The sequence below is a fragment of the Anguilla anguilla genome, chromosome 12 (assembly GCF_013347855.1).
Source record: "Anguilla anguilla isolate fAngAng1 chromosome 12, fAngAng1.pri, whole genome shotgun sequence".
NCBI classification, from domain to species: Eukaryota; Metazoa; Chordata; class Actinopteri; order Anguilliformes; family Anguillidae; genus Anguilla; species Anguilla anguilla.
In genome coordinates this window covers 31,054,266-31,075,411 of record NC_049212.1, presented here as the reverse complement: position 1 = coordinate 31,075,411, position 21,146 = coordinate 31,054,266, and the positions used below count along the sequence as shown (strand labels likewise).

General features: G+C 44.1%; 2 protein-coding genes across 4 annotated transcripts; both read right to left on the bottom strand.

Moving 5' to 3' along the window:
- Window positions 1-2,087: 2,087 nt before the first annotated feature.
- Window positions 2,088-9,496, bottom strand: LOC118210385 (T-cell surface glycoprotein CD3 delta chain-like). Its single transcript, XM_035386511.1, has 7 exons — window positions 9,361-9,496; window positions 7,978-8,077; window positions 7,477-7,494; window positions 5,808-5,999; window positions 3,987-4,130; window positions 3,027-3,079; window positions 2,088-2,797 (listed from the first exon to the last, which is right to left on the bottom strand). Exons 2-7 carry the CDS (start codon window positions 8,033-8,035, stop codon window positions 2,732-2,734), a joined length of 531 nt encoding a protein of 176 aa, XP_035242402.1. The 5' UTR covers window positions 8,036-8,077; window positions 9,361-9,496; the 3' UTR covers window positions 2,088-2,731.
- Window positions 9,497-11,679: 2,183 nt separating this feature from the next.
- LOC118210383 (transmembrane protein 25) lies at window positions 11,680-18,579 on the bottom strand. Of its 3 annotated transcripts, none has more exons than XM_035386510.1 (9): window positions 18,115-18,579; window positions 16,809-16,937; window positions 16,122-16,469; window positions 15,445-15,735; window positions 14,594-14,725; window positions 13,973-14,003; window positions 13,416-13,516; window positions 12,825-12,911; window positions 11,680-12,445 (listed from the first exon to the last, which is right to left on the bottom strand). In XM_035386510.1, the coding sequence occupies exons 2-9, from the start codon at window positions 16,882-16,884 to the stop codon at window positions 12,372-12,374; spliced, it is 1,140 nt and encodes a 379-aa protein (XP_035242401.1). In that variant the 5' UTR covers window positions 16,885-16,937; window positions 18,115-18,579; the 3' UTR covers window positions 11,680-12,371. The 3 variants fall into 3 exon arrangements, with proteins under 3 accessions (XP_035242401.1, XP_035242399.1, XP_035242400.1); XM_035386508.1 differs by having other exon boundaries at window positions 16,809-16,918; XM_035386509.1 differs by having other exon boundaries at window positions 16,809-16,918; window positions 18,119-18,579.
- Window positions 18,580-21,146: the final 2,567 nt, after the last annotated feature.

Sequence of the window (21,146 nt, the reverse complement as noted above, 5' to 3'; positions counted from 1 at the left end):
GTGCGTCGGGGGCGTTGAGCCTCTGCTCAGTTCTCGACTCTCAGAGCTTAGGGCAAACCGCAGTTTGTCAGCCTTGCTTCAATAGCAGCTTCACAGCAATTCTGAACACCAGAGAACTTCCTGATCGTATGCAGAGCATCTTGTCTACTGAGAAGGTGCCTGTAAATTTAATTAATCAACAAGTTAATCTTCATTTTTCTATAGTGAACGGCTTGAAAGTTGAGACAAAGTTGAGTCCCCTGGCCCCAATTTCCGGCACCCTTGCAGTAAACTGTTAGGCAAGGATAATCACTGGATCTATGTATTGTCATCAATGTGCCTCTTCATTAAATCCACGCCAGGAGAATTAAGGGAGAACTTTGAAAGCTGTGAGTCATTGCACCGTACACACAAAACTATCCTATGAAGTCTGCAGTGTATCCCAGTGTCTGCAAGCCATTAAAAATGTCATTCTTGAGCTGTTCAGTGTCATTGTCATGAGCGTGTATGATATGCCACGGCTTGCTAATAAAAATCTTCATTCTGTGTCTTTCTCTCAAACTCACTATGATCCCCTGAAAAAAAGTATTTTTAGCACACATGCGAAGTCCACTCAACACACTGTATCAACCATTCAACCCATTGACTGATTTTGTTTTTTGCACTGGCATTCGTTTAGCACAGGGGTCTGAATACTTTAGCAAATAACAGATGTTAGTTTTATTTTTCTGAAATGTAAATAAAGTTTGCCTGACACTGAATTTTAATTATCATAATCATGGAAAATAACATGAAAGCAATTTCTTTGAAATATAGGCTACTTTAAGACATGATCACTCATGGAACTATTTTTTTCCGACCCATCAGCAGATACTGACCAGATAAAAGCAACATGAAAAAGTGTGTTCCCTAATTAATGTTGCCTAATTATGAAAACTTATCTGAGCTAATCGCTTACCATGCAGGAGTGTGGTGTACAAAAACAAAGATTTGTTTTGTTTTTGTTTTTATATACATGTCTTAGCTGTTATTACCAGCTATTTATTTATCTTCCAGTTCAAAAGCACTCTGGTATTTCGCTTCAACTGGAAAACTGAAAACAATTTATTTTGTGCTGTATTTTCTTTAATATGATTAAAGGATGACATTACTTTATATGAACCAAGATTGATTTAAATCACTGAGACAGTTATGTGGAAGAATGAGTAATTGAACATTGAAGTGATCAATGTGGCAACAGAACAAATTACATAGCTTAAATTCTTCCATACAACACCCAACCATGTCTGTCTGGACTGGGGCTTGTAAAATATGTTTCTCATGATTTGACCATCTATCAAGGGAAAATCTATAAAGAAGGTTTTTGCTGACTGTAGGTTTGGTCAGGGGTGTCACCAGGGATTTTGGGCCCCACAAAATAACCTCACATTGGGTCCCACCCAAGAAAATCTGATGTTCTAATATTTTTTGAGGACCCCTGTCAGTCTGAGCGCTCCTGAGCCTTGGTATTGCTGGGCACAATAAAAGCCCACCCTTGTTTTCATTTGACTGTCAATCAACTGGTCATTTAATCAAACTTTGTCTCTTTTTTTCCATTGGACTGTAACATTGATGTTGTTTGTAGCCATTTTCCACATTAACTGCAATTTCCATCATGCCATCAAGCAATCTGCTTAACAATGTCAAGAAATACCTTTTCAGGAATGTGTAGGTACCAGCTCTGCACAAAGAAGCAAAAGGGTGCTTATCATGAAGATGCACAGCAAAGTTTCTAGTGCAGAATCAATCCTAATAGAGTACATGTGGGCCCTGTTGTAGTCATATCAGTGTGGTGAGTGTTTGAGCACAAAATGGCTGCATCCCTGCATCACCCAGGTGGGTGTTATATACCGGTTGTGGTCAAAGCTTCCCCCTTTCACTGTGAAGGGCTTTGAAATAAAACACTGCAATCTATTGAAAGTTGCCATGGCTGCACTAAGAGATTAAACGAGCAAGTGAAAAACATGACAATCACAAGAATATCCTAATTGCAAGTAAATACAGTATTCCACACAGTGACATATTTTGCATGGATGAAACTTCATGGTACATGCACAGTATTGTCTATATTGTTTACATAGGCCAATATTTTATTGAAATAGTTATTTCACATGGAGATAAATAAGATGCAGCAAAACAAAGTCCAAGATATGAAGGCACATTAAAGAAGAATAATGGCTCGATTAAATGCACAGCCTATATATATATATATAGAATTTTATTTTCCTTTTACCCTCAAACATTTGTTTCCCATTGCTCACAAGGTCAAAGCAAAGCAACAAAACAGACAAAACAATACAAAACAATGCAACAATATAGGTGATAATAAACATAGGACATGTCAATATCATGGTGATTTCGTAGGTTCTGAATGAAGAGAAATCCAGGTTACGTAAAATATAAACATACTGTGTGTATTCAAATAGGACACCTACCGGGCCACTGGCTGGGGAGGGGTTCATTAAACACAAACATAAACTTATTTTGTACATTTATACAGATGGCCTGTCAGGGTACTGGCTATGGAGGATTAAATTGAAAATGAACATGCTGTGTATATTTATATAGGTGACCTGTCAGGCTATTGGTTGGTGAGGATCACATTGTGCATGATGCTGTGAGCGTAAACATAGGGCCTTGTGGTTACGGTCGTCATCAGGTCCGGGGGTCGGCCACCTTGAGCTGACCGCAGGGTGTTTTTGCGCGGGCGCGGTCAATGCTTCCTCCCGCGCCTTGGCTCCAGCTGGCTGTACTCGGAGGCATTGCCGTGGGAGAGGGGCTGTCAGGGAGAGGAAGAGTCAAAGGAAGCGGGGGGGGGGGGGGGCGCAGGGAGAATCAGAGAGATATAAGTTAAGGGAGAGGGAAAGAAGTAGGGAGATTAAAAGGGATAAGGAAAATAGTGATACAATCAGAGGAGTGACTGTGAGCATGAAATTGCTGTCTTGGGTGCTAAAAGAAACAAAAGCCAGGATTGTACCCATAATTCATTGCTAGTACTGATTGCGCACCTGGTAAGTGGAGTCATTCTGCTGGTTCTGAATAAGGTTCTGTCGGTCCGACGCTGGAAGAGAACAGATGGGCATTTTTCTCTACTGAGCCTCTGATGCACTTAACAAAAATCGAGTAAAACACAGCATGCACAAACAGCCATCTGTAAATGTCCAGATGTAGACCAATAATCAATTAATGAATGTGTGTGTGTGTGTGTGAGTGCATGCGTGCGTGTGTGTGTGTGTATGTTAAGCTAATTTTAAGCTCCATATTGCATAAAATGCATAGGGCCTAACTGTGCGTGCTATTTCCAGGTTTATACCCTGTTTGGCAGAATGATTTGTCCATAACTCAGAGATTTGTATGTCAGGTTACACAGGTTATGCATTCATATATACATACATATGCATATACATGCTAACACAAACACAATGTTCGGTTTGAAGACTTGTCAATCAAGGCCCCTGAAGACTGTTATTGTAGTTTGGCAATGTCTGAACTGTTCTGATCTTTCGACCGTCCCTACCCTGTGAGCAAAAGCCGAAATTTTGAAATCTAGAGGGGTGGAAATCTAGGCTGAGAGACATTTTTACATAAATGAACTAGGTTAACCCCAATATAGCTCAGGTTTTACCTGGATGTTACCTGTCTATGTCCTCATCAGCTAGAAAACTGGCACTTTTCAACCGAATACAGTTCAGGTTTTCACCTGAAAGCCTCAACAGCATTTCGCCAACTTTTCACCCCAAAAATGTTCATTGTGTTAGATTGGTGAGGTCAAAAGGCAAGATAAATGCAACATAACTGAAATTGTAAAGGCTGACGAGCTCATAGTAGGAATAGTGCATGGATTTGTTTAATATCAATATTGCCTTGATTGTAATTATGATAAACCTGTGCTCATCCATACTGTATGTGGCCCTGGTAATTTATCTGTTGTAAGCTGTCCTAGTAGCTCAAGGAGAGAGGCTGCTCACCTTTGTTGGCCTGACGGTAGACCTTTCCCTGGGGCTGGGAGGCAAGGAGGTAGACGGCCACTCCGATCAAAGCCGTGGCAATGACCTCTCCCACGACGATCCCAGCCACGGTCCCAACATCCAAGTCCACACAGTTGTCACAGGCTAGAAACATAGGCGGGTAATAAGCAGAGTGACATCACAGCGTGTTTAGTTTCCTCACAGACAGTTACATGCTGAAAATCCCGCAGTGGGAGGTACATCACAGTGGGAGATATTCGTTGGCAGTGCCGTCCAGGTGAGCTAACAGTGACATCACAGTGGGAGATATTCGTTGGCAGTGCCGTCCAGGTGAGCTAACAGTGACATCACAGTGGGAGATATTCATTGGCAGAGCCGTCCAGGTGAGCTAACAGTGACATCACAGTGGGAGATATTCATTGGCAGTGCCGTCCAGGTGAGCTAACAGTGACATCACAGTGGGAGATATTCGTTGGCAGTGCCGTCCAGGTGAGCTAACAGTGACATCACAGTGGGAGATATTCTTCGGCAGTGGTGTCCAGGGGAGCTAACAGTGACATCACAGTGGGAGATGTCCGAATCAGCCTCCTAACTACTGTGTCCTCAAAGCATATGCTGCCTATTGCATACTTTTTAGTGGGTAGTTATAGTACGCAATGGACAGTATGTGAAAAATATCCTCCATACTATTCTGCAAACGTGCGTGTTGTAAGTCGTTCCGCCCTTGCATGGCCTTGCTTACGTGTTGCTGTTGAAGGAAATATCAGCATAGCTGCTTTTTTATTGCAAATTGAACATACACAAAAACATAATAACAAACAGCTACAAAAATTTACGAAAATACCTCAAAGATGGTACACAAATCCATTGTTTAAACAGCTTTTTAAATTAAAAATTGTCTGTATGTATTCCTGGGTTTAATAAATAAAGGTTTTATATTGCTAGATTTGGACTTATGAATATGGAATTTGTCCAGAATAATGAGTAAATTAATGAAGTAATGTTTTTCCTTGTCAGGACTATAATTATTGAAACCAAACAATACACTTTCCTGGGATTTTAAGTACACTACATTTAAAGAAAAATTTGCCTACTTAACTTTGTCATCCAAGTTACTCAACAACTATAGTCAACAGTCGGCAAGTGCACTTATTTGGATGCAGTCATTCATTGGTAACAAGCAGCTAACAGTGACATTATAGTGCGAGCTGTTCACTGGCTCTAATGTTTAACAATGACTTCATAAGGAAAGAAGATAATAACCATATAACTGTAAGAGAACAAATGATCTAGTTCTGTGGTAATAACACAGTTAAAATAATGATCACAGTGCCCTCTAAATGAAATCATATAAGAGAGTTTCGAGAAGACTGTCCAGCTCCCAAATGCATTCCTAAATCTGGCCAGTTAGCGTTTTGTATAAAAGCCTCTAAACAATGGAATTTGTTGCCAACTGATATTAGCAGTCATTTTCATAATTTAAGCTCAAAAGGAAAAATATGGCTGAAGGAAAATTAAATCTTTCAGCATCAACCAAAATGCTTTTTTTTTTTGCAAATACTATCACTTAATACCCCGACAATGTTTTAACAGCATGTTTTTGTGATTGCTTTTGTTTTTCTTTGGTTTGGTTGGGCTTTAACCTTAGCGAAATAGAACTTTCGGTGTTAAGAATACAAAGTGATCTATCTGGCCAAGCTACAGAATATATGTTAATAATCATAAACAATAAATTGTAATTGGTACAGGTTTGGAGTTACATCTCAGTAGTGTTCATCCCACAAATGAAATATTAATTCATGTATGGCAATTATCACTTACTTCGAAATTTTACAAAGATGCTCATGGATTTTCCCCCTGCTTCGCATGTGTATTCCCTCGAATTGTCATCCTGGTACGCGAGTACTATTTCTGTTTGGTTCAAAATTTTTCCATCTTTGTCCAATAACTTTGAGTTTACACAGCTGATTTTGACCCCTTCTCCATCTTCTTTGGTTTCGATGTCTACCTTGTCTGTGCAAAAGAACAAAAAAAAAGGGTAATGGTATCAAGTTATTCTTGTAATTGGCAGACAGCTATTGTTAAAATAAATGAAGATGCCCTGCCACACGACGGAATCATACTGAATTAGAAGCTCAGGCACCAGACAACTGATTATCCACGTGTCATAGATATATCCATGATGAATGTGGAATCATAGATAAATCTGGGCTCTTCAAACTGGAGATATAATATGGAAGTACGTCTCAAGATTATACATCCAGTTGTAATTGGTTTGATAATTTTTCAATAGGTTATTGTAAGTAAAACTGAAATCAAAGGTTGTTTAGAGTTGTGCTATTATGCCTGGAAGGAAATTTCCTTGAATGGAAATATTAATATGATCCTGGTATTGGTAATGAAATACCACTTTTTATAGCATGGCTAAAAAAATGTATATATGGAAGGATAAAATCTAAGAGATTATAAAGAGTCTTAATTGGGAACATAACGTAACTATAGGATTATTTGCAATAAAGAAACAAATTTAGTGACAGTGAAGAGAAGGATCCAGAACAGCTTTGGTGCTAAAAATATAGATTTGGGGATACTTTGCCTAGTGTCCCCATGTCTCTTTCTGTTCCAACACATTTCCTACAAATATGTAAATCTGATAAATGTGAAAAGGCTATTTGTGGTCCACTGTATTTCAGATTGAAGACCTATGGGTCAAAACACTAATGATAACATGCTAAAATAAAACTTAATATCACTTTGTCTTTGTTGCATAAGTAAGTGTGTGAGCTTCCATTTTGGATTTTCTAATCCAATGCCAAACACTTTTTTAACTTTGATAATATGTCCGCAATCAATTAAATATATATATATATGATTGAACTCTCTGAAGCATTACGCTCTGATTTTAAATTATTGTATGGTTAGGTACGCAATATGAAATATCCTCTCATCCTAAAGAGACTACCAAAAGCATTAAATCAGTGTGCACAAAAAGTTTGCACATTTCAATATTATTTCTTTACATTTTTTTAACAATGAAAAATGAAAGTGTGTGATAAATTCAACAGAACTGACCTCAAATTTTTGAATTTAGTTTAAAGCTGACAAGCACACATTATTTAACCACAGCCAAGTTGTACACAGAGAAATGTGCATATCTCATGCTATGTGTTCAATGTAATGTGAATCGATATAAAAGACTTCTATCAAGCCACTTCACCTTCTTAAAAAAAAATTAAAATAAAAAATTTGAATTTTTAAAGAAAATTTTTTTAAAAGAAACATATAGAACAGTGTATGCCTTTGTGGCAATGCATGCATATTTCTCTTGATTTAATTTGTCTCATTTAACCTAATGAAAATACATTAAAAATCCAAGGCAGTTAAGAATGGGAATAGTATGCATGACCCAAAGTCAAAGACTTGTTGGCAGACAAATCATGAATAAGCACACACACACACTGTATAAAGCACAATATATACAGTACTGTACCTTTTTCATCTGCAGAAGCTGTGAACAGAAGAAACAGTTTGTTATGGTGGCAGTAAGTAGAACAAGGGCCTATAACTGTTGCTATGGGACTAAAGACCTACAGTATTGTGACTTCATCTATGCATTACAAAACTGCTATATATTATAAGTAACAAACACATAAACATATGTACAAATGGACACACCTGCAGGGAAAAGATTACTTGAGAAGTATATGACTTTTTTTTACAATTCAGCCATTTTGGCTCCATTTTGTAATAGTTTTCCTGGTTACAAACATCTGCTAAGTGATTGTAATGTGATGTAATGCTTTTAACAAAAAACACTCACAAATTGTACATTTAACGTTGTGGCCAAATCAAAAGTACAGCGGTTTTTAAACAGTATAATGTGCTATCCTACCCATGGACTATATAACATTTAAGAAAGAAACTCTGTTTCGGGTTAACATTATTGGGACGTCCAAACACACACACAGAAAAAAATGTTTAGTATTCTTACCAGCTGAAATCAACATAACCATCACATACACTAAATGGACAATCCTTTTCCCCTCCATTTTACCTTCTCGCTTCCCACTTGCAGAGATCCGTTACAGAATCTGTAGGACAAAAGGCCTATTATGAGTTTTCAGAACAATCGGGTTCCATCTGAAGACCCTACAGTTTTGACATACCCAACTTTACCGTTGCCATATCAGACCACTGTCTTTTGTGTTGCATCTATGTTCCTTTTAACATGTTTAAGAATTATTATGTTGTATAGAAAAACAACACAGCGAGCAAGAGCCTTTATTTTTTACCTCAAATGTTTAGCCCGACTCCTTTGTATAAATGTCAGGTAGAACCCTATAAGCAGTCGGGCTGTCGTAAGTGCTGTATACTTCCTGAGCTAAGCAGGCCCTAGTTGAAGGGACGCCATTTTCTGTCTCCATCATCCATTTTATACAAAACACAGTTTGCACAGTTGAGTTGCCACATCGTTGCGTCGCTTTCACTGCACAAATATTGCCAGAAACTCACTATTTTCCACTCTGCTTCATTTTGTCAAGCATGTTAAATGACAGTTTTGGCAGACATATTCTTTGTGTTTTTAAGGTCACAGAAAAAACGTGTGGTTTTAGTAAAACATACACTTTATTGACAAAATGGAAATGATGATCCAATATCATTTCAAATAAATGTCACATTTAATCATATTCTCTATGAATTATTAAATATTTCCCTAATTTTAAAACCATACACATGAATGAATCAGAGTATGTTTCTATTCATGTGGCAAAACAGAATTTATGTCCCATATTGTTTCCACTGTAACTGACATTTCATAGCAGTGAACATGCTTGTCCCGTTTTATATATGCTTTAGGTTTAAAACATTTTTTTTTGTTTGTTTCTGTTTATTGTTGTATTTATCTAAATATAAACCAAATTATTCTTCTTGCGAAAGATCAAACTGAAAAACCACACAATTCATGAGTTTTTACACATAGACGTATGCCATTGCAAACTTCTTTCAACAATGTACAGAAGTAGATTTGTGCATTAAGAGACTTTGAAGCAATCTATCAAATTACATGGCAGATATCAATTATTAATATACTTTTTAAATGACAATGAGCTTTTTTTTCTAAAATGATATAGCATGGTTATAAATCATAAAAGATTTTTTATAATTATAGTATAAAACATCTAATTATGGCAACGTGTTATTGGGTGATAACAATTTACCTGTCATCATAGCAGCATAAGAAGCTATCGCTATTCTTTATTGCTATATCTAACAGTGCTGATATTCTATAGAAATTCTTTTCTTTAGTTTACACTTTAATGGATGGATCGTGGGTCCCTTCCTATTCTTTCACGAGACGAGATCGGGGACGTACCTGTGGAGTCACCACTTGGCTGAGCTCTCCGAGCTTTCTCAGAAAGTCAAGGAGACTGCTTCTCTTCTGTCCGCCTCCCTCACAGTCTGTCACCGCACCCTTCCATCTCTCTGTCCCGGCAGGGGAAGCGCGTACGATTGGCTGAATTCAAGGGCCCGGCAGCTCCGCCTCGCTGAAGCTAGGCGGCGTCGCTGCATCCGGGATGGCTGTCGCTTTCCGGTAAAATGCGACAAAAAGAAAAACAATAAAGATGTGACCGCAAGGCTGCAACGTTGAGGGACAGGTGGGGTTAGTGTGTGGTGTCTACATGAGTCGGTGGTGGGGGTGTGGGTGGGTTGGGGGGTTGTGAAGGTTCCCATTTTGCAACTTGTGAAATACGGGGGTGGGGGGGCCCAACTTGGCACGTTTGCTTTCGGTGTGACACGCATCATTATCCGTTGCCACTGTATCGTCATGATCGGGAGTCAGCTTGATCAGTCATTAAGTGGTTATTGAGTTTTTTGCCTTTTGGCTGTGGGGCATTCCTGAGCGGCTGAGAGAAAACAGCCTGCTCACAACTCCCCACTGCAAAGGGAGCAGCGGCAACGAGACAAAGAAGAGTTCCCACAAGCTGTTTCCTGCACGGTAACGGCAACCCGCAACACCCTGTGACCTAAAACTGCCATCTGCTCTCCCCCCCCCCCCTCTATCTCTCTCACTCTCTCTCTCTCTCCAAACACACACAAACACACACACACAAACACGTACTTACACGCAAACACATCTAGGACAAGGTCTGCTGGCAACACAAGCACCAGCCTTGCATGTTTTTGGGCAAACACTGAGTAACAGTCACTCCAGGCCCAATTAGCCATCCCACTGCATCCTATTTACATAGAAACAGCCTCCTGCACATCCTCACCTCCCTCCACCCACAGCCATATGGCTGCCATGCGGCAGAGCACTTCACCAGGAAGCTCTCTCTCACACACAAACTCCCACACTCACATATTTTTGCATTGCGCATTCAGATGCTCAAAGCTTCCACAAAAGCACCTGCAGCCCGGTTTGATGAACAGTGTCACGTCACCCCTGACTTCCCTTTCTCTGATTTGGGAATATAGTGCCCCCTGCTGGCTGTCAACCAGGCAGGGTCTCCTTACCCCCTGTTGCCTCCAGGACAGCCAAAATTCTCTGTAGCGTGGATTTAACTAGGGGCTGGAAACATTCCTTAGGGATTTTGGTCCATACTGACTCCATAACATCACGCAGTTCCTGTAGATATTTCGGTCACATATTCATGCTGCAAACCTCACCTCATCCAAAAGGGCATACAGTAGAACCTCTACTACCCAGCGCCCTTGGGGAATCAGTGCTGCCGGAAAAGTAGAAAGTTCCAGATAGCGCTCCAAAGATAACGTTGGAGCCATATTAGCATAGCTGTTTGGTTGTTTAAAGCCAATTTATTGATGGCCATACAGCTTCACAGCACATGCCATTTTCAAAGGAAAATAGACATTTTGTGCATTGTCTTCACAAATCCACCACAAAATAAAGGCAAGACAATGTACATTTGGTGTTGAGCAAGTGGCATATTTGTTAATTTGTTAATTAATGTCCCGAAATTGCATGCCTTGACATATTTTCGATAGTTTTTTTTTTTTTTTAAATGACATATTATTAATTATTTCCTCACCCCCACCTGTGAGTCTATGGGAGAGGTTTGCAGTGGGCTGATTACATAGGTCCCTTTTGGGTAGGGGCAATGGCACCATAAGGGGGGGAAGTTAGGATGATTTCAAGGGCCCTGGTGGACAATTCCAAGGGCTCTGACTGACAGGGCCCCTAAACAAATTGTGCAGAGACTTGGTGGCCTGGGGTGGTGGGGCATGATGTGAGATCTTTCCTTGGGGCCCAAAATCCCTAGTAGAACCCCTGGGTAGGGGAATAAATGGCAAAAATGCACAAACGAGGGGGGGGGAAAAAACAGCCAAAATTCCAATAAGTAGAACATTCTGGAAATTAGAATGCGGGATAATAGAAGTTCTGCTGCGGAGGTGGGCATCCCAGGTCCCAGAGAGCCACAGGGTCTGCTGGTCTTTGTAGTTACTTGGAAATTAATTGGTCGAATAAAGCAGTCTGTTACACAGTTAACTCACTTTGTCTGGTTTCTTGGATCTAAAGCGGCTGTTGGCTCCCCAGAGCCAGGTTTTGGCCATTCCTGTTCTACTGTATATTTATTCTATTCATGACACTTAAACTTTGGCTCCACCTGTTGGCTTGGTATATTAGGCACCAATTAACCAAAGCACAAAACCTGAACAGAGCCAGCCAAGGAAGTAGTGAATTACACAATCATCTTTATTATATTATTTATAGCTACCAATTAGATTATGTCTATGTGCATTCCCAGGTGCATGTAAGTCTATAGAAATATACTGTTTCACGTCATACATTGTCATGGTCATTCTCATAGTCACACAAAGGAAGTGATCACATTTAACATTCCACATTGAAGCAGAGGGTTCTGGGAGTGTGGCCAACAGACAGTACAGAGATGTGTCCCCTAGTCACTGACCCTGCACCAGTTTAATCTTTTCACACAAAGTGTCAGTGGTCAGGAATACATGAGGATAAACTGATCTGGGACCAGAGCTTAACACTGGCATGTCACATAGCTGCTATAGTGGCTAAAGAGAGTGCAACCCAGCCTTGATTCCCCTTAACACAATTTCTCAGTCATTCTTGTCCCCACTGTTGTTCGATCCAGACAAATCAGTTTAAGGTGTGTATTGAAACAGGGATTTAGCCTGGCCATCGTTGTTGATTCAACCTCTTTTCTCAGAGAAATGGCCCAGTCTGACGTTATGTGCTTTTTCTTCCTGCTGTCTCTCCCTGCCTTAGCCTGCCCTCCTCAGCACCGGTTGTCCTGATTGGCAGAGCGATTCATCAGTTGGTTGACTGGCAGGTCCGCTGGGCATCTGACTGGACAGGTGTGTGACCCCCCTGCTCCATGGGGAGGGGGGGAGTGGTCAGAGCCAGATTTCATCGCTGCTCATGCTGTTCGCCTTGTAGATGTAGCCCACCATGGGGAACTTGGAGAACCCTGGGGATATCCACACACAGGTTCACACATACACTCTCACACATGTACCATGCAATGGGGAATTAGGATCAGTGTGATTATTAGTTGAAAGTTAGTGTGATGGAGAATCAGCATCAGTGTGACTGGTAGATTCATGTTAGTGTGATGGGGAATCAGCATCAGTGTGACTCATAGATTCATGTTAGTGTGATAGGGAATCAGCATCAGTGTGACTCATAGATTCATGTTAGTGTGATAGGGAATCAGCATCAGTGTGACTCATAGATTCATGTTAGTGTGATAGGGAATCAGCATCAGTGTGACTCATAGATTCATGTTAGTGTGATAGGGAATCAGCATCAGTGTGACTGGTAGATTCATGTTAGTGTGATGGGGGCACCTCGGGCAGCGTAGGCAGCAGTTAGGTCCTCTTCCTCCTCTCCCTCTTTCTTTCTCTCTCCTGGATTATGCCTTCGCTCCCCCATTCCTGTAGCAGGCATGGCACAGGCACACAGATAGAATCAGAAAGAACCAGCGTACTCTCAGTGCCCCAACTGGAGCGGAGGTCTCATTACAATCTGTGCAGATAGACTGTGTTGTGTCGGTGTCTGTGATTGGTCAGGGGTGCTAGGAGCCTGTTGTTAGTTATTTATGTCTTTTTCTATGGCTGAAGTCACACATCCTCCAATGAGATCACCTGGCATATTTTATCATATATTTTGGAAACCCCCACACAGCAATAATTAAGGAGTCCTCCTTTACAGATCTATGTGGAATGGGGAAATAAAATTTGAAATCGGAGACAGTTAACACATCGGATCTTCAATCTGATTGGTTATCGCACCGTGTTCCCCGTCTTTCTGGTCGCTCCGCCGGCTTACTTCACAACGCCGGCTATCCCAGCATGCCTTGTTGAAGGATGTATGGCTTCAGGGTTAGCTAGTGCTCCTTGACTCCGCCCACATACCCAGCCCCCAGCTGAATCTCTCACCTTTGCGGAGGGTGCTGAGGTCATGGAGCTGCAGGTTCGAGGGCAGGGACATGTTTTCTCGTGGTAGATACACATTGCCCACCTGTACATTGGGTGACTCACTGCCACAACAGACACACACACAAACACACATGGACACAATCATACACATAAACAGGTGAACATACACACACCCGCATAAGCGCACATACACACAAACATAAACATACACCACCCCACCACAAGTACACACCCACACACGTGCACACACACACACCCACACGCAAAAGCATACAAAAAAATACAGTACAGGTTGAAAATAGTTATAGGATTGAGAGACCTCATGATCTCCATAAAAAACAAGTGGATCAATCACATGTATACGCTGACCAATTGGCTCATTTGACTTTGTGATTGACGGCGTATCTTAGCTCCACCCACTATAGAGTTCATGTCTGTCATCACTGGCTCAGAACACACATGAAAAACATCAGACAGAGCCAGAACAGGAGGATGCACATGGCACTCTAATCTGCAAAGAACAGGATGAGTGCACTTCATCACCATGCCACACTTGCCTCTTGGGTATTGTGATTTCCACTGCTTTCTCTAAAACCAACAAGAGAAAATACATTAGATTGCAACGCTGGCGTAATGTTCTGGAATGTTGTTTTATGTAAAACAACATTGTAGCAACGACTTTGAAACCCTTCTTTTTTTTTTACTGCCCTCAAACCACAACATTCCAAATACATTGTAAATATGTCCAGATTACACATATACTTTTTTTTTCTTGGGACATTTTGTGTGACCTCACAAAAAATGACAAAAACAAATAATTTCCCAGTATTTCCGAGACAGGAAATGTTTCAACAACCTGCTAGGAACCTGGCTCTATCAGTTCTCTTAGTCTTTTTGACCTCCCCTCATTTCCAGTGTTTATTCTTTCATTCATCTGTCCTCTCCTGTCATGACCCATCTTTTTCAACAGTGTCAGCTTTCATCTTTCAAGCTCATTGGCTATAAATAGCTGTACGAAATGATTATTGTACCTTATCGAACCTGTGTTTTGTAGTTCTTCCAATGACCCTGAAATACACTTTTGTACGTCGCTTTGGATGAAAGCGTCTGCTAAATAAATGCAATGCAATGTCATCCCCCCATTTCTTGCCTTTCTCCTCAGTCACTCCCCTCCTCACCTACATCCTTCCCCTTGTTCTTGTGGAGCAGACAGAGGAGCAGCAGGGTGAGGATGAGGAGGGTGACGAACCCAACGGCGCCCCCGGTGACGATGCCCAGCACTGGCACCTCCACGCTGGACTGCAGGAACTCTGTGTCAGGGAAGAGGGAAAGGGACAGGAGTAAGAGACGCACAAGGCCCCCTGACCTTGTCAGAAAGGGGCTTTCTGTTACAATAAACACACTTGCACAGCAATGCTAACGCCAGGCAAGCTAGTGCATGCCAGTGGTCAGCTGGAGCAAAGCAGCAAGGCTATAGTCAAGGATGGGGTTATCACCAGAGGTGGAAAGTCCAGGGGTCAGAAATTTTAAAAAGCCAGCTGTTTTCACTAATTGGGTCTACCTCCTGACTGAGGAATTGTGATAATTAACACATCCAGGTGACTAGAACAAAATACTGGGGAGGTGTTCTACTTTCTGAACCTGAACTTTCCACCTCTATTTGGCACAGGTAGCCCATTATATTTAAAAAAAAACATTATATTTTAGTGCCCATCTTTCAGTGGGAGAATGACATCAGAAATGGGCGCTGACATAAACACTCTATGTAGTCATTTAAGGCCCAGAAGCACCCCTGGGCCGCACATGTAAAATTTTTATTTTCTTAAATTTATTTTTTAGCACTTTTGTGGCACAACAACATTCTGGTCTAGGGCCACCAAAACCCCTAGAGCTGGTGCTGTAGGACATTATCACCAGGGAGTGACACTGGCCTCTCCAAGGCCCAACAGTGGACCAGCAAAGCAGGCCAGCAGTCCTGAGTGTTCAGGCCCTTTTTCAGCCCGCCTGGGGGGAAACCATGGCGACTGACCGGCGAGAGTGAGGTTGCTCTGGGCGGCGCCCAGGCTGTTGTTGGCGTTGACGGAGACGTTCCCCGCCAGGCTGCTCAGGGTCACCCGCAGCGTGTGGTTCATCAGCCTGGGGTAACTGCGCGAGTCCATGATGAGGAAGTCAGAGGTGTTGGCCACCAGACGGCCGGACTGGTCCACCCAGGTGATGGTGGCGGGGGGGTTGGAGCGAACCAAGGCGAAGAGGACCAAAGACAGCCCTGGATCGGAGGTGTCGCTGTAGTGTGCATTTACGCGCACAATCTCCGGCAGAACTATGTGAGAGAGCAGAGGAAGTAAAAGAAGACTCAGGCCAGCCTATTTTTTTAAAATCACAATGGTGGGGTAATATTTCTGTCAATAATGGAAGACTAGTCAGTGCTGGGGTTAGACATGCGATAAAGCTTGATTTTGAAATCTGACTGGGGATAGGCATAGTGCCCACATTAAAAAGAATCAAAAGTTATTTTTATGCTAAATTCATTCCATTAGCACAGAGAGCAGGAGGCACAAAATCATTTCAATAGCAAGCTATCATCAGTGCATACATTAGGCTTGGAAAACATGCTTATAAGTATGCGGGTGGTTGTGAGCAACAATTGGCCCAGCATATATTGGCCCGCTGCACCATTAGGCTAAGTGGATGAAGGTGAGCGCTCACACTGCACGTTGAGAGTGACGGTGGCGTTGTAGCTCTCCCCGTTTCGGGGGTCTGAGGCGGCGCACACCAGCTCCCGGTCCCACTTCCTGGCCCTCAGCATGAACGTGCTGTTGCGTCTGGACTCCCCCTCCGGCGCGCCCGGCACTTCCTGTGACGTCATCACCAGCTGCCCCGTTCCGCCGCCTGACAGCTGCTCCTGCCTCTCCCCATTCAGGTACCAGGTCAGTAGGGGCGGGGCTTGCGGGTTCCACCCCTCTGATTGGCAGTTGAATTGATGGGTGATGTTCTCTTGCAGCGTGACTGCAGAGCGCAACTGTCCGTCGATTTTAGGTAAGGCATCAATGGCACCTGAGTGTTTAGGTGTTGAGAAATGGAAATCACAAACAAGGCTGTAAAGTGAAAAATTCTCTTTTGCGTGACATATTTCTGCCATTTCATGTGTAAAATGATAGCAATTATACTCTTATTTAATTATACTTCAATATTTAATTATACTTCAAATCATTTCTGTGATGACCATTTCTACTGTACCAAGCAATGACATTCATGACCTAAATGATGGGTCAGTGTCGGATCAGCAGTTTCTGATGACGTTTTTTGTGACGGGACGACGCGCCCCGCTTTGTCGTGTCCCGTGTGCGGGCTCGCCCCGTGTGCGGGCCCGCTGCGTGCGGTTCTGATTCTCACCGGTCCGGACCCAAGCCCAGGTCTGCAACAGCAGCACAGCGGTGTTGACCCCCGGATTCTGACCCGCACACTGCATCCTGAGTCCGGCAGGACGGCCCGGTCACAGTGACCTGCGCAGACACACACAAACTCAAAAACAGAAAGACAAGAAAGAGATGGATGGACAACACTGATGGGAAAGCCAGGCAGCGTGTGTGTGCGTGTGTGTGCGTGTGTGTGTGCGTGAGAGAGAGAGAGAGAAAGAGAGATAGACTGAGAGAGAAAGTGAACAGGTGAACAGACATGGACAGGTGCAGATTAATAGACAGGCAGTGATGTACAGAGACAGGCAGACCGACCAACAGCACAGAGACTGGAGAAGCGGAGCCAAACCAGTCATATTTCACACAGACTCACGCATTTGCACTCCTGCAATTCACCGGCTGGCGGTTTCATTTGTCAAATGCGTAAAGCTGAAGGCTGGGAGAAAATGCTATGCAGCCATTGTGGGCGGGAGGGGTCATGTGACACCATTTTGGAATTATTCCTCAGCGAGTAATCCATCTTGCCCATAATAAAAGATAAAAACTCAAAACAAAGCAGTAAATTTTAGTCAGTCGTGGGCCGGACTAAAATAAAATGCACAGACCGCTGGAATCAGCCCTGTGCCAGATGATGTGCTCAGATACGGATGACGGTGTGTCTGGCGCGGGCACGGAGGACTGACCGACGCCAGCGAACACAGCGGGTGAAAAAGGCAGGGCATGCGCATCAGCGCGACCTGGCAAGCGGCTTGTTTTTCATCTGCAGGCAGCATGCAGACGTGCCCATTTCTCCTGCCCCACACACACACACACGCACTTGCAGATAAACACACGCACACACACGCGCACACACAGACACACACATACACACATTCACGCACACAAACACACACACTCACAAACATGAATACACACACACACACACACACACATGCACCTATGCACGCACACACACAGAGCTATGCATACATGTGGAAGCAGGCACATATACACACACATGCATAGAAATTAACACACAGTGACACAAATAAACAGACATACACATGTACGTAGACACACACACGTACACACACTGACAAAAACACTCACGCATACAGATGCACACAGTCATACACACACACACACAAATATACAGTTGCTCCCACTGACTCACACACAAACAGACGCATACACAAACAGACACACACTGACACACATACACACACACACACTGACACGCACGCACACACACACACACACACACACACGCACACACACACTCCAGGCATGCAGGCGGCTGTTACCTACGTGCCGCGCGCTCTGGCAGAGAGGGGGATTGGGCCGGCTGGCGGCTCCTGCATCACCGCCCGCTAGCCGCTGGATCGTCCGCTGCTCAGCCCCGAACGCTCCGCGGCTGCGCCCGCTATCGCCGTCTGACGCAGGCAGTCATGCCGCCGCCGCCGCCGCCGCCACACGGGGGAGGGAGGGAGAAGCGGGACAGCGCAGGGTGTGCTGCCTGCCGTATCGATCAAGCCTGGCCCGTTAAGCGCCGGGGAGCTCCCAGGGGGAGGGCTGTCGGTCGGTTAGCGCCTCTGATCTCTGTCCAAATGCGCTCTCCGGATCAGCAAACGAGGACAGATTCCGGGCTCCACCGATTTATCCGCCGGTCCCCTCTCCCCCCCCCGCTGCCTCCCCCTACCAATCGCCCGCTCCGCGTAAACACACACGCAGCAGCAGCATCGTCTCTGAGCTCGGCTGCTCTGGCCTGAAGAAGCCTCTGCAGTGCAGGTTTGCGCAGGCAGGAGAAGCCGATCCCAGAGCCCTCCTGCAGTCGCGCAGACGGATGGAGGCGGATATTTAGAGCACATTATGACATCAGCTCCTTCCAGTTTCCCCTGATGAACTCCGGCACTGTAAGCAGACTTCACCCCAAGGATGCTCAAGGTCGGAGACATGTATTATTCAGAACCACGGTGGGGATTGTTCCACACAGGACAGGCATTTCCAGAGCAGACACTTAAGAAACGGGAACCCAGAGCTTTTGACAACGTGCCCGGCTTCTGTTGCCAGTTTCCTAAAGAACAAAAGATGGCGTTAAACCATGGCAGTGCTGACGATCCTTACCTGCAGGTAATTCACACCAACAGCCCCGCTTCGCTGATGTCACAGTGTGCCTCATTTTAACAGCACAAGAAATGAATAAATATGAAATTATATATAAAACATATTACATATTAAAGGACACCTACTTTGGGTAAATTAGTATCCCCCCCCCCCCCCAACAACATGCTAGACGTCCTCATGGATCAGTCTATTCACATGAATCACCCTGACAAACTATCCTTCTGGTCTGCGAGTCATCAAGGAGCTCGTTTCTGCTGTGCGTGTCCATTTTGAGTTTCCTAAAGCTCCATGTTGCACAGTCCTGATGGGTATGAGTACGGCTACTGAAAAACACACTGTCCAGCCGTTAACCACGTACAGACAAAAGGCCGACAAACTTTTGAGCTGAAGAATCGGAAATTTTAACCCCCCCCCCCCCCCACATGCACACACACGACCATTCAAAGTCCGCTTCACACATTGTAATTTTTCCATTTCTTTATTTATATATATATTTATTCATCTTAGTTTGGTTGGGATCTTTTTTTAGTCATTGTCGCACTTTAGTATTTTTGTACTCCAACAAAAAAAAGAAGAAAAAAAAAATAAACAGAAAGAAGAAAAATACAGAGCTAAAAACGAAAAGAGACAGAGGTCAGTGATACAGTGGACAATTGTGCCCTTCGGTCAGAAGGGAACAAATACAGAGAGGAGACGAAACTAACGAGGGTGGGGGGGGTGGGGGGGGACAGCTTGCCGTCAGCAAACGCACAAGCTGTACACAGACTAGGAGACACAGTGAGGTATGAGAAATGGGGGGGTTCTCTTCTCTGTTCCCCTTCATTTGGCCATTTTACACTGAAGGGGTGTCAGTATAACAGTAATCTCCACCAGGGTTATATACTGCATGGTAAATTCAAGCTTTATTAAGGTTTTGTCTTCCTCCCCCCCCCCCCCCAGTCCCAGTTTTACAGTGGCACGGCCCGGCTGCCCTCGTTTCCACGGCGAGAGACCAGGAAGCGTTGTCTGGAGGCCTCGTCTTGAGACGCAGCGGCGCAGCGGAAGGGTAGCGTAGCCGTGGCGATGGGAAGGCGGAGCAGGGGAGCGCGTAGGAAACCTGGCGCCGCTGCCGCTAACCGGGAAAGCGAGAGCTGACGTTCACATCCACGGCCGTCCTCGGTCCACACCAAGGGGGTGGGGGTGGGGGTGGGGGTGGGGCTGTGGTGGAGGTGGGGGGCTGGTTGGGCTTGTCACCCAGACGTCTCGGTATAGAGTGGGTCCTTGTTTTTGGGATATGACCACCAAATCGGTTGAAGGGGGTTGGGGGGGGGGATCCACACAAGCTCAAGCCGAAATTCCCCCCACAGTATTAGAGGAAAGCAAAGGGTCCATTTCCCAAATCAGGTGAAGAGGGCCAGTTCTGGTTTGGGGGGGGGGGGGGGGGGGGGGGGGGGGGGGGGGGGGGGGTCGGGGGGGGGAGGGGGGGGGGGGGGGGGGGGGGGGGGGGTATTTGAAAAAGTCAGCCGGTGGTCGAGGGAGAATGATAATGGGGGGGGGGGGGGGGGGGGGGGGTGGAGCAGGAGAGGAATAACGGGTCCTCAGATGACCTGGGACAGTCCTGCGCCCCCCCCCCCCCCCCCCCACCTCCTCCACCCAGTGCTTCCATTGATATGTTTCCGTTTGAATTCCATGCCTCGCAACACCCCTCCCCCAACCCAATGCAATATCGCCCCCCTACAGATGACAGCAACAAACTAGGGAACAATGATCATTGAAATGATACCAGCGATATTTACTACAACGCTCCGCTTCAAGTGTCTTTAAAAAAAAAAAAAACAAAAAAAAAAAAACACACAACTTGTAATTATAATAAAGTGAAACGAACAATCATTATCACAAACATCTTACAGAGAGGATGTCTTTCTTCCCTCTCTCTCAGCTCCACACCTCTCCTGTTTTGGCTAGAAATCTCTTTAGAGAAAAAAAACCTGAAGACATCAAAGAAATACAAACATGAATATTAATATTAATATAAAAATAATAATAAAATCCCTACCCCGCCCACCCACCCCTCCCCCCCCCACAAGGAAAAAACAAAACAAAAAAAAAATACGTATTGATATGAACAGAAACTGCCGTTCCGGTCTATACATGACTGTACAGAGTCAGGAGAGAAAATGAGAGATCGACGACTATTCACAATGACACACACTGTCACGGGAGTAAAATGGGG

Excerpts from the sequence above, each read along its gene's own strand:
- LOC118210383 (XM_035386510.1), bottom strand. The coding sequence starts at position 16,884 with ATGCAGTGTGCGGGTCAGAATCCGGGGGTCAACACCGCTGTGCTGCTG. Across the intron at positions 14,726-15,444 it reads GAGCAACCTCACTCTCGCCG|AGTTCCTGCAGTCCAGCGTG; the intron begins GTCAGTCGCCAT and ends TCCCTGACACAG. Across the intron at positions 12,446-12,824 it reads TGCTGCCTACGCTGCCCGAG|GGTTCTCCAAGTTCCCCATG; the intron begins GTGCCCCCATCA and ends GGATATCCCCAG.
- LOC118210385 (XM_035386511.1), bottom strand. The coding sequence starts at position 8,035 with ATGGAGGGGAAAAGGATTGTCCATTTAGTGTATGTGATGGTTATGTTG. Across the intron at positions 4,131-5,807 it reads CATCTTTGTAAAATTTCGAA|CCTGTGACAACTGTGTGGAC; the intron begins GTAAGTGATAAT and ends CTATGTTTCTAG. Across the intron at positions 3,080-3,986 it reads CTACCGTCAGGCCAACAAAG|CGTCGGACCGACAGAACCTT; the intron begins GTGAGCAGCCTC and ends GTTCTCTTCCAG.